Source organism: Tiliqua scincoides, chromosome 5 (genome assembly GCF_035046505.1).
Source record: "Tiliqua scincoides isolate rTilSci1 chromosome 5, rTilSci1.hap2, whole genome shotgun sequence".
Taxonomy (NCBI): domain Eukaryota; kingdom Metazoa; phylum Chordata; class Lepidosauria; order Squamata; family Scincidae; genus Tiliqua; species Tiliqua scincoides.
The window spans coordinates 41,970,100-41,982,738 of NC_089825.1; the positions used below are offsets into that span (position 1 = coordinate 41,970,100).

Sequence of the window (12,639 nt, forward strand, 5' to 3'; positions counted from 1 at the left end):
TCCGCAAAACCGGAAGTTCACTTCAGACGAGATGGGGAGCCCTGCAGACGTTCGCACAGGGCTCCCCGCACCCCAAGGAAGCTGCTTCAGGGACTGGAGAGTGCATCCCAGTCCCGGTAGCCCCCCTTAGTGACGCAATCCTGGGGATCATGTAGTTGCCGCCTTGCTGCCCCTGCCCCTTAAGGTGGAAGAGACAGAGCCTTCAGGCTGGGGTGTTGCGACACCCCAGTTTGAAAACCACTGCATCGCACCGATCTGGCTTCCTAGAAATTGTGTTAATTAGCCTGATACTCATGTTAGAGCCCCAATTAATAGGTACCCATGGGTCAGACTCAGGCGAAGGAGCCAAGAACCTGCCTGTTTCTGCGTTCTGGACGTTCTGTTGCAGTGGTGGATCCATAAATGCTTGTAGTCGCATACGTAACCAAGTATGGCCCATCACTGATGGAAGTTAGAGTCTATAAGCTTGTTTTGTGCATTTGGAAAAGAATAATTGAGCTGACACAAATGTTGAGAGCCCTGCAATTTTTATATTTACATGCAATAAATCTTTTGGTGCCCATACACTAGAGGTTATCAAGGCTTATCTTCAATGCTGGGGAGTCATTTAAACAATCCATAATACTTAACTATCATTAGCAATGATTACTAATATTATTGTAGTTGGTAGTATGCTCTTCAATGTCAACATTCAAGTGTTCAATGTGTGTTAATTGGGAAAACTCCATTTTGTGGGATAGATGCTTCTCAGGTGGGTTAGATTTTTCCAACCTGCTTAACAAGAATTAGAGCTGACACAAGCTTTATAAAGGTGGTGTTGTTACTGTAGTTGAGGAAGCTGTTGCATTCTTCTGAGCAACAAGTAGCCATTACAGTAAGTGGAGAAGCAACTAGAGTCTTGTTACACTCATGCTTGCAGTATGGTATCTGTTTCCTTTTTGCCCAGGATTTAGAAAGTTGGTTTTAAGCTGAGTAAGAGCTGGTTAATGTAGAACAGGATATGAAATAGCTGCTGATTCAGTGGATTGTTCAGAGAAGTTCTCAGTCTCACTCTTAAGCAGCAATTTTCTGCATCTAGTTCTCTGGCTAAGGGATGCTTTTTAAAGTCACGTTTCTCCCACATGTAGCAGGGGGAAAGTAGCTGTTCCTACTTTCTCAGCGTAGCATCTTCTCCAGTGGCCATTTGTAGGTTTCTCTTTTGTGCCTTCTTTAACGTTTGTGAGCCATTTAGGATAGGAAATCATCTTTTTATTTATTTTTCTCTATAAACTGTGAACTTCATTGTTAAGCAGTATATAAATATTTTCAATAGAAGTAATAGTGTTTGATTGTCTCACTAAGCCTTATGGAACTTATTTTCAGGCAGATTTACATAGTAAATAGATTTACAGCCTCCTAGGATTGTTGATGCATTAATTTTTTCACTTTAAAATGTCAGTACCAGATTTTTTTATGTATATAGTATTTGAAATGAAAGGCTTTAATGAAGGGAAACTTAAATTTTTACCATAATAAATCAAATCCTGAGCTGATCTTTTCCAGATAAAAATATGAAATTTGCTGAAAGTACCATCGTTCTGCAGGTATACTGCTGAAACAATTTATCTGTTTGGTCCTGCAAGATTTAAGCTTTCTGTAAAAGATTATTTTAAAATTTATAAACTGTATTAAAATAACCAGAACCATACATATTCTAGATAACTAGTCGGCCAGCAAGTGACAGATAACCATGAATGAATACTATAGTAGTTTTTATGATAAATTTATGGGGTAAAGAAATTCACAAAGCAAACCCTGACAGGCTTTTGATGCAACTGAGGTTGAAATACCCATTTATTTTTGAGTGGGTGGCTTAATCAGGCCATTTTCTTCCTGTCTAAAAATTTACAGTCTTCTGCATTGTCTTGAAGTAGCACTTGCAGAGGGTGGCTGACGTGTTTGGAGTTCATGGTCGTTTGCCATCAACCTGTCAAAAGCTCACAGACTTTCAGCCCAGCCTATCCAAGCCTTTCACTCATTGCTTGGCTCTGTTCCTAGTACATATGCATTAGCCTCAGTTGCCTGGAAAGCCCAAGTGGCTGATGGTGGCATGAATGAATCAACTAAAGAGTGCTTTGGCTGATGTGTAGGTGCTAACCACTGTGGGTGGAAGGAAGCCTCTGGAGTTCTATTCAGATTGCTATCCACTAGACTAGGACATTTCAGGTTTCTGTTGGTATGTATCAGTAAAATGCTTAGCAATTTTTCTTAAATAATTCACTGGTCCTGAGAGCTTCTGAAGTTGTGAGGCTGCCATTAGGCACAAGAGACTTGGCTTATGTGACAAACGCCGTAGGTCTGCAGCTAACCACATGTACACTTTCTAGCATAAATGAACTAGCATTCTGACTGCATACATGAGGGAGGCACTCTTTTCTGGAAGGGACTAAAATGCAGGCTTTGGTTTGACATTTTAAGCCGCTTCTATTGAATTTCTGCCGTATAATTAATTTGGATGGGTGTACTATTTTATTCCTTTAGAGACTGACATGGCCTTCACTGCTGTTTCTAAGTGTGTTCCCTCATGCTCAGTTTGAACAGTATGGATTCAGTCCTAATTAAGTTGTGTTTAGGCATCTGTACCATAAGATGAAGATGTAAAATGTGAATAAAGTAATCCATGCGATTGAGGACATGAATCAAGTTTTTATAATGAGTAGGAGAGAGTTGACAAAAGTAGTTATGGCAAACTGAAAAAAATACTTTTCCTTCAAACTTCATGACATAGTACTTAATCAGCCTATTTCTCACATCCAGTAGGACTAGAAATTCTTCATAGTGCATAAGAACAGACCCACTGGATCAGGCCATAGACCCATCTAGTCCAGCTTCCTGTATCTTACAGTGGCCCACCAGATGCCCCAGGGAGCACACCTGATAACAAGAGACCTGCACCCTGGTGCCCTCCCTTGCATCTGACATAGCCCATTTCTAAAATCAGGAGGTTGCACATACACATCATGGCTTGTAACCCATAATAGATTTTTCCTCCAGAAACTTGTCCAATCCCCTTTTAAAGGCATCCAGGCCAGATGCCGTCACCACATTCTGTGGCAAGAAGTTCCACAGACCAACCACACGCTGAGTAAAGAAATATTTTCTTTTGTCCTAACTGTCCCAACACTCAATTTTAGTGGATATCCCCTGGTTCTGGTGTTATGTGAGAATGTAAAGAGCGTCTCTCTATCCACTTCATCCTGCCCATGCATAATTTTGTGTGTCTCAATCATGTCCCCCCTCAGACACCTCTTTACTAGGCTGAAGAGGCCCAAACGCCGTAGCCTTTCCTCATAAGGAAGTTGCCCCAACCCAGCAGTCATCTTAATTGCCCTCTTTTGCACCTTTTCCATTTCCACTATATCCTTTTTTGAGAAGCGACCAGAACTGGACACAATACTTCAGGTGTGGCCTTACCATTGATTTGTACAACGGCATTATAATATTAGCTGTTTTGTTCTCAATACCTTTTCTAATGATCCCAAGCATAGATTTGGCCTTCTTCACTGCCACCGCACATCGGGTCAACACTTTCATTGACTTGTCCACCACCACCCCAAGATCTGATCTGTCACAGACAGCTCAGAACCCATTAGCCTATATGTGAAGTTTTGATTTTTTTTGCCCCAATGTGCATTACACTTACTTACATTGAAACGCATCTGCCATTTTGCTGCCCATTCTGCCAGTTTGGAGAGATCCTTCTGGAGCTCCTCACAATCACTTCTGTTCTTCACCAGAAGTTTGGTGTCACCAGAAGTTTGGAAAAGTTTGGTGTCATCTGCAAACTTAGCCACCTCACTGCTCAACCCTGTCTCCAGGTCATTTATGAAGAGATTGAAGAGCGATCCTTGGGGCACACCGCTTTTCACCTCTCTCCATTGTGAAAATTGCCCATTGACACCCACTCTCTGTTTCCTGGTGTTCAACCAGGTCTCAATCCGGGAGAGGACCTGCCCTCTAATTCCCTGACTGTGGAGATAGCCTTTGGTGAGGGACCGTGTCAAACGCCTTCTGAAAGTCCAGATATATAATGTCCACGGGTTCTCCTGCATCCACATGACTGTTGATGTCAAAGAATTCTAAAAGGTTTGTGAGGCAAGACTTGCCCTTACAGAAGCCATGCTGATTCTCCCTCAGCAAGGCTTGTTCGTCTGTGTGTTTTGAGATTCTATCTTTGATGAGGCATTCCACCGTCTTACCCAGTACAGATGTTAGGCTGACTAGCCTATAGTTTCCCGGGTCCCCTCTGTTTCCCTTTTTAAACATTAGTGTGACATTTGCTATCCTCCAATCCTCTGGCTCCGTGGCCATTTTGAGGGACAAGTTGCATATTTTAGTCAAGAGATCAGCAACTTCATTCTTCAGTTCCTTAATAACTCTCGGGTAGATGCCATCAGGGCCGGGTGACTTATTGATCTTTAATTTGATAAAAATTAAAAGAGTTCTGAAACATCTTCTCTTTTAACCTCTATCTGACTAAATTCCTTGGTCAGGAGGGGCCGTTCGGGCAGCGGTATCTACCCGAGGTCTTCTGCTGTGAATACAGATGCAAGGAACTTATTCAATTTCTCTGCCATCTCAAAGTCTCCTTTTATTTCCCCTTTCCCTCCCTCACTATCCAGAGGGCCAACCGCTTCTCTGGCGGGTTTCCTGCTTCTAACATATTTGAAGAAGCTTTTATTATTCCCCTTAATGCTGCTGGCCATGTGTTCCTCATAGTCTTGCTTGGCCTCCCATATCACCTTCTTACATTTCTTTTGCCACAGTTATGTTCCTTTTTATTCTCCTCATTAGGGCAAGACTTCCATTTATGGAAGGAAGCTTCCTTGACCTTTACGGCCTCTCTAACTTGGCTCGTTACCCATGCAGGCACCCTCCTGGACTTAGTCAAGCCCTTCTTTCTTTGCAGTATACACTTCCGCTGGGCCTCTATTACTGTTGATTTGAGCAACCTCTATGCTCTCTTGAGAGATTGAACTCTTTTTACCTTCCCTTTCAACCTCCTTCTGACCTCATTTGAGGGAAGTCCACTCGTCGGAAGTCAAGGGTTTTTGTGAGAGATTTGCCCGGTATTCTTCCCCCGACGTGCATGTCGAAACAGATCGCAGCATGATCACTGTTTCCCAGTGGCTTAGTAACATTGACATCTCTAACCAGGTCCTGAGTACAGCACAATATTAAATCCAGAGTCACCTGTCCTCTGGTGGACTCCATGACTAGCTGCTCTAAGGCACAGTCATTTACCATGTCAAGGAATCCGGTCTCCTTTTCGTGACCAGAACACAAATTGACCCGGTCAATATGAGGATAATTGAAGTCCCCCATGATTACAACCCTGTCCCTCCTTGTCACCTTCCTGATCTATTTCCTCATTTCAAGGTCCTCTTCCGGTTTCTGGTCTGGAGGATGATAGTACACCCCTAGTATTACAGCACTCCTCAGGCCTGGTAATTTAACCCATAGAGATTCTATGGAGTCTGACCCACCTTCAATCTCTACTTCTATCCCTTCCTTAACATAAATGGCCACCCCACCTCCAACCCGCCCCTCCCTGTCCCTCCTGTAGAGTTTATAGCCCGGGATTGCAGTATCCCACTGATTCTCCACATTCCACCAGGTTTCCGTTATGCCCACTATGTCAATGTTTTCCCTTGTCACCAGACATTCCAGTTCTCCCATCTTTGCTTGGAGACTTCAGGTATTTGCATAAAAGCATTTGTACGTGGAATGCCCCAGGATGGCTGCTTATTAGCTCCTTTATCCCTGAATCCTCTCATTGTGCCAAACCGTCTATCACATCCCATCACGCTACCACAACCGCTACCTCCTCCCCAGCACTGTCTACCAGCCTGTCTAGACGAGAAGTGATGTCTGCAACCTTCACACCAGGCAGGCAAGACGCCATGCGGTCCTCACATCTGTCACAAACCACCCTCTCTAAGTTTCTAATAGAATCCCCCACTACAAGAAGCCCCCGACCCCCCTCCCACCGAAGAGTATCCTGAGTGTGTTCGGATACGGGCCTGTCCCCTGGAGAAGGGGTCCCCCCTAGGAGATTGTTTCCCTCTCCAGGATGATGTCCTTCCTCAGGAGGAAGCTGCTTGAACCATTCACTAATGAGGCTATACTATATCTCCAAAACTAGACGTGATAGGACAAAACAGATGCCATTTTTGGAATCAGCACCCCAAATTCATATCGAACCACCATAAAGTTTTGGAAAAAATTTTCTGACCCTCAATTTTGTAGGCCTGTGTAGTTGGTTTAGAACAGGGGTGTCAAACATAAGGCCCGGGGGCCAGATGCGGCCCGCAGAAGCTTTTTATCCGACCCTCAGGCTCTCACTGCTGAGCCATGCTGAAAGGGAAACTCGCTTGAAAATTGAGCTCTCCCATATCCTGAATATGATCAAGATATGTATATCATTTGCAGCTAATGAGTTCCCAAGTGAGAAAAAGTGCTTGTTTTTGGTCATGACCAGTTTAATGACATCACTTTTGGCCCTCAGCAAGCATCATGAATGCTATTCGGCCCTCTGTGTGAAATGAGTTTGATACCCCTGGTTTAGAATGTGTGACTGATGTGTTCTTTGGATTGTGACAAAAATTCTAGTTCAGCAGTTAAGCAGCCTATGACTTAAATGTTCTAAATCCCTTAATCACTTTGGAAAATGACTTCTCACTTAAATATCAATACACCTCACACAGATATGTACTTACTGTATAATAAAGGTGTTCACTGAACATGATGATAGAGTGGAATTAGGTTTTTGAAACCTGACTAGTATTAGGATTGGTGTTTTATTGTTTATATAATTAATCTGTGCCTGATCATGTTTCTAATTCCTGAATACTGTTTTGTGAAACAGGTTGCTTTGAATTGAAGACTCATTGAGGTTCACAACCTGGAATCTTCCTTATTAAGCATCTGAAACAAGGGACTCCTTTGTAGTTTGGACATGGCGAACCGAGGAGCAACTAGACCCAATGGGCCCAATGCTGGGAATAAAATATGTCAATTCAAGTTAGTTCTTCTGGGAGAATCTGCAGTTGGCAAATCAAGTCTGGTGCTTCGTTTTGTAAAAGGCCAGTTTCATGAGTTCCAGGAGAGTACAATTGGAGGTGAGGAAGTGTGTGTGTTGTGTGTTTATAGCGCTATAGTTTTTAGCACCTTTCATAGTAAACAATTTAGTATAGTTATTGCTGTCTATCTCAAATATTCACTGCACTGGCTTTTATTATATGTGTAGCATAATTATTGCTTTATGTTTGAATGCGTATTAATTGGGAGATGGCTTGAGTGTTACTGATAACAGCATCGACGTAACCTGTGGTGGTCACTACAGCGCCTTAGTGTGACCCAGCTCTCTTATTAATTTGTCACTGGTAAGAGAAAGAGAGAGAATCTTCACCTACCATGAAACATAGTGGGGATAGTATTCGCTGCCGCTTCCGATTCTGAATTTGGGCAACTGATTCAGACACGGCTTGTGTTAAGGTTGCGTGCCTATAAGGCAGCAGCATAAAAGTTGCTATAAATGGGTAACTGATTTATAGTTGGTAAGGTAGGACATTTTCTAATAACTGGTTTTGTTGCCAGAGGGGTGTGATTGTGCTCTGGCTTCAGTGCCTTATAGGGGTCACTTTGATTTCATACTGAGCTTATGCGCTATGAGCTGTGTTGCCTATTTGACTTCGGTCAGTCAGTCACATGACACTTGTATTCCCATATTGATCCCATGTGGTACAAGTATTGCTTGAATGCTAGCTAGCACGTCCAGTTTATGGGCATAAACCAGTTGTAACTGAATGGAGTGTAAGGGGTGCTAAATGTGTCTTTGACCACAAGCTTTCTTTGGTAGATCAGTCAGTAGATCAGTCTTGGTTGATCAGTGGGGACGAATTATAATCAGTAGAACTAAAGGTTTTAAGACTACTCTTGTGTAGACTACTCTTGTGTTCAAAAGTGATGGCCTTTCCTTTGACAAATGGGTGATGACTTTTTATTAAGTTTTTTAAAAGTTCTTACACCTTCCTTACACTTCCCTCAATCCTCAAAAAGGACACCATTGGTGTTGTTTTGGTACTATACACACTTGCATTTAATTGCTAAAAAAGTGATTAACCAATTTCCTCATTTATTTTGTGTGAATCATTTTTGAACTTTTTGTTGGAAAATGTTATGTAAATATTTTCAAGGAATAAAAATCTTAACTCTGTTGATAGCTGTGTTAATCCATTGAGTTCCTTTGCCAATATCAAGATATAACATATGAAAATGACCTAACACTGAGAGATTATTTATTAACCTTTGGTGTATTGCTACTCGTGTTCTTGACCAGGGATCTCCAAACTATGGCCCGGGGACCACATCCGGTCCACTACAAGATTTTATCTGGCCTACTGCAACTTGTTTTTTTGTCAGAACATTTTGTTTGATGTTTTTACTCATTGTATATAAATTCTCAGTTTCAATATGGCATTATTTCTTTGTAATGGTCAGATTTCTTCTTTGTTCTGAACCATATCATGCTGATTACCAAAAAAAATCCAAGTAGAACTTACTCATTCATTTAAATTTCATCATTCACTTGTAAAACTGATTTTTTTCAGCCTGCAAAAAGTGTAAAATATATGACGCAGCCCTCATACTGAAAAGTTTGGATTCCCCTGTTCTTGAGAACGGCTTTCATTTGGGGGGGGGGGTAAAGTGTTTGAAGTGATGTGACTCCCTTTTAGTTAAAACTTGCGAACAAAGTAAGTTGAATTACAAAATTAAAAGAAAAGCAGTTAATTTCAGTTGTGTATACAAGTCTGCTTCTACTACTCAGGTTAAATAAATGAACCTTAACAACAGAGGATTATTTTGAAAGTGTTTTTTCAGAATAGCTTCTGTTGATCTGTGAGGAAGCAATGAAGATTTTGGAATTAAATACATGAATATGGAGGTTTCGATTGTTAGTCTTAACCAATGTGTTGGTTTTGAATTTTAAGAGATTGCTTTCACCTGTATTTTGCATTTAAATCAGCCTTCCTATCAGCCAGATTTGTTTCAATATAATGAAAAACTGGATATTCCTGTATGATCAGTGTCTGGCAAGTTGTTTCCGTTAAAGCTTTATGCATAAATATGCTGCCGTTTGGATCCCAGCCATTATGTTGTAAACCATTCTTTATAAACCATTGTTACAAACCATTGATGCTAGGACTCCATTGGATTGGGCCCTGAGTTTATTGCTATGAACATGAATCAAGCTCTTATTTCTATTTGATTTCAGTGATTCTTAGTCAAAATTTCCTTTGTTAGAACACAATAAGGTATGTATAATTAGAAAGATAGTTTTGTAGGAAATAGCCTTTTTTGATCTTGTATAATATATAGCATAAAGCATTGTTGAGACTTGTGTGTGTGCTCTTTATATGCATGCAACCATCCATCCTAACTTATCTCCTGGCAGAAAAGAGTATTCTAAAGGTGATATGGAACATATGAAGAATCACAGTTCTTGTTGCTTTCTTTTTTCTTTAGCTGCTTTTCTAACGCAGACTGTGTGTCTTGATGACACAACAGTAAAATTTGAAATTTGGGACACAGCTGGTCAAGAACGATATCATAGTTTGGCACCAATGTACTACAGAGGAGCACAGGCAGCTATAGTTGTATATGATATTACCAATGAGGTAAGTAAAGTTAGTCATAGCCTAATAGATGGAATCTGGGCTCTTATGTACCGCTTTAGTATGCTATTACTGAGTTAAAAATTTTCACTAGTTGACTTTTCCTCTAGATGAAGTGTCTTTGCCTGCTTGCTTGATTTTATGGTAGCTGTTGCAAGCCTGTTTTCTTGGATTTATTTTTCCAAATAGTGTATCATCACATGGAAGATGCTTGTTGCTTGCCTCCTCGCCCAGTTTCATGTGTAGCAATGTAGGGCCTTATGGAAATAATATGGCAGACCATAGGGACTATGAGGCATATTGTGGCCACCCTTTTTAGGCTATATCAATTTGATGTTGCCTTTCAGTTATAAAACTAGTTTGCGTATTATTTGTTCCCTCTGATTCTGCCAATACTGTTTGGATCTTTATTCTTTACTGATGTTATTTCAGGGTGAGGGAGTTTGGATGAACAAATATTGGCCAAAAAAACTCCACAAAACTTGCAAGAGTCTTTTTTTAAATGCCACAAGGCAACTGACCAAATTTTATTTGACGTGGCCAGTTTTATTTTATATATAAGAATTTTGTCTGTCAGTTTATGGAGATTAAATGTTGCAAATATTTTTTGCATAGATTTCGTAATACAGTATAAAAGGTCTGTTAAGCAGGGTTTTCTATATTTTAAAAACTTGGTAGCTTCAGTTAAGGTATAGTGGTTGCTTCCTTTTTTTTTCTGTACTATTCCTCTTAAAATTAGTCCTCATTGGACTGCTCCCCACCCAGTCCAGCCATCTTTTTAGAGTAGACCATAAACTTCAGCCGTCATTGTGCAATCTTGTATAAATATTTATCTGCAATTCTAAGGAAATTTCCATTAATGGAAAAAAGATAGTGTTTAATAGATATATTTACAGTTTAGGAGTCTGAATTAAAATGTTTGTAACTTGTAGGTGGGGTGGGGACTTTGTAACAGTCTGGTTAAGTTGAAGAACAATAATTAAACTTTATTTAATTTATAACAATAAAAGAACTTTATTTTGTATTTAAATGATTGCTAGGAATCCTTTGCAAGAGCAAAAAATTGGGTAAAAGAACTCCAGAGGCAAGCAAGTCCTAACATTGTAATAGCTTTAGCAGGAAATAAAGCTGATCTAGCAAACAAAAGGGCTGTAGATTTTCAGGTAAGTTTCTTTTTTTCAAAATGCCTCTTTGATCTGAAATTCTAGCTTTACTAGAAGATTATTCAGAAATTATAGTTCCTTCAGTCATTATATTTGTAGAATGACAGAAGCTCTCTGATCTCATTTTTTACACAGTGTTTTTCTGCTTGTTTGTTTTTTAAAAATGCATGTGCACACAAACACAAAACATCAAAATTAGGAAAGTGGCTGGAGAGGTGGCTTTCTCTTTGAGATGATCAGCTGTATAAATACCATACAGGCAATTTGGCTTTCCTCTTCAACAGCATTCTTGCATTCGTTGCACTATTATTTATAGTAAATTGGAGCTGTCAGGTGCTGTTGACTAGCACGCCCTCCTGATGAAATTCTCACGTTCTCTCAAGGTATATTCGTCCCTCAGTCATGGAACATTATCATTTTGCCTTGGCAGAGTATTAAATCTGAGAGGTTTCATGGGCAGAGTGTTAAGACTTTGATCTGAAATACTAGGTCTCAAATCCCCACTGGGTGAGTGTGGGGCTGGCCGCCATCTCTCAGCTAACTTGCATTGGTGGCTATCTTGAATATTGTGAGAATGCAGTGGGGAATGTCCCATGTGTGCTTCCTTAAATGTGAATAGGAATGCGATAAACTTAGTAGTAGTAATGCAACTACACCAGGATTTTCAGATTGCTGACACTGCAGCCTCCTATCTGCATACATGTGCCAAAACCCACAAAGCCACTCATGTTTATCAAGGGACCTTCTAAGTGTCATTTGATGCAGCACAAAGGACTTCAGTCAGAATGGGAAAATCTGGGAAGTCCAGAGAGAGATACTGGGTTTTTTTTAGGTGTGTCTAGGCCTTTTTTTGATTCTGGCCTTTTGCTTACATTGTACTTTAAAGCCTTTGGGTTACATGCTAACTGTGCAAACAGAAACCACCTTCCTGACACCACCTCTCCTTTCCATAGCCATGCACTGTTGAGAATCCTTTGTAGTGGCATGAGATATAACGGGGGTGGAGAAGTATTTACACCCACCTTTCCCATGCCAAAGCACATGCCCAAGGTGGCTTACAATTCCCAATTAAAATATGCAGTGTATAAAAACAATAAATAAGGGCAAAACTATTTATAATCAAGGCATTGCTGCCAAGGCACAGGGGGCAGACAACCCATCACCCAAATGCAAGACAGAACAAAAATGTTTTGAGCCCTTGCTAAAAAGCCACAGGGGAGGGGGTAGTTCTTAATTCTCCCCCCCCCCCCCGGCATATGGCTGGCTTTTTCTTCAGCCACAAAGGTTTAGAAACATCAGTTAAAAGAATGATAAAAGCTACTGCTACAGGCTAGGCAAGTTGTTCCACCCTGTGGACTGTGGCTTTTAGCCTAAGAAGGTTTCTCTCATGTACTTCAGTGATACTGAGCAGTGCAAAGTACACTAAAGAATATCACTACACAGTCACTTTAGGACCTGTTTGCTTTTTAATAGGGTTCTGATGAAAGACCTAATGTGCATCTTGTTTTACACAAATATAGGTTTTATTTGCTGCTCTTAATTGAGACCTCTAGATCAGTGGTTCTCAAACTTTGAGGGAGCTTTACTCCCTCAGTAAGTCTTTGTGGGGGGAGTGGCTAGTGGTCCCCAGGATTGTGCCCCTATGGGGAGGTGACGGGGGGATGGGTGCTTTCCACTTTTATGTGGGTAGGGCTGCAGGAAGTATGGGGAGTCCTGCAGAGCCTTCCACAGCACTCCTCGAGGCTTGGAACGTTAAGTAA

At 40.9% G+C, this 12,639-nt stretch overlaps 1 protein-coding gene across 2 annotated transcripts in view; it reads left to right on the forward strand.

Moving 5' to 3' along the window:
- Positions 1-12,639, forward strand: part of RAB5A (RAB5A, member RAS oncogene family) — a 28,522-nt gene that overhangs the window by 9,909 nt on the left and 5,974 nt on the right. For both annotated transcript variants that reach the window (XM_066627292.1, XM_066627293.1), the window contains exons 2-4: positions 6,908-7,160; positions 9,568-9,719; positions 10,757-10,879. In XM_066627292.1, coding sequence (XP_066483389.1) covers positions 6,998-7,160; positions 9,568-9,719; positions 10,757-10,879 — 438 coding nt within the window. In that variant the 5' untranslated portion in view covers positions 6,908-6,997. The remainder of the gene's footprint in view (positions 1-6,907; positions 7,161-9,567; positions 9,720-10,756; positions 10,880-12,639) is intronic.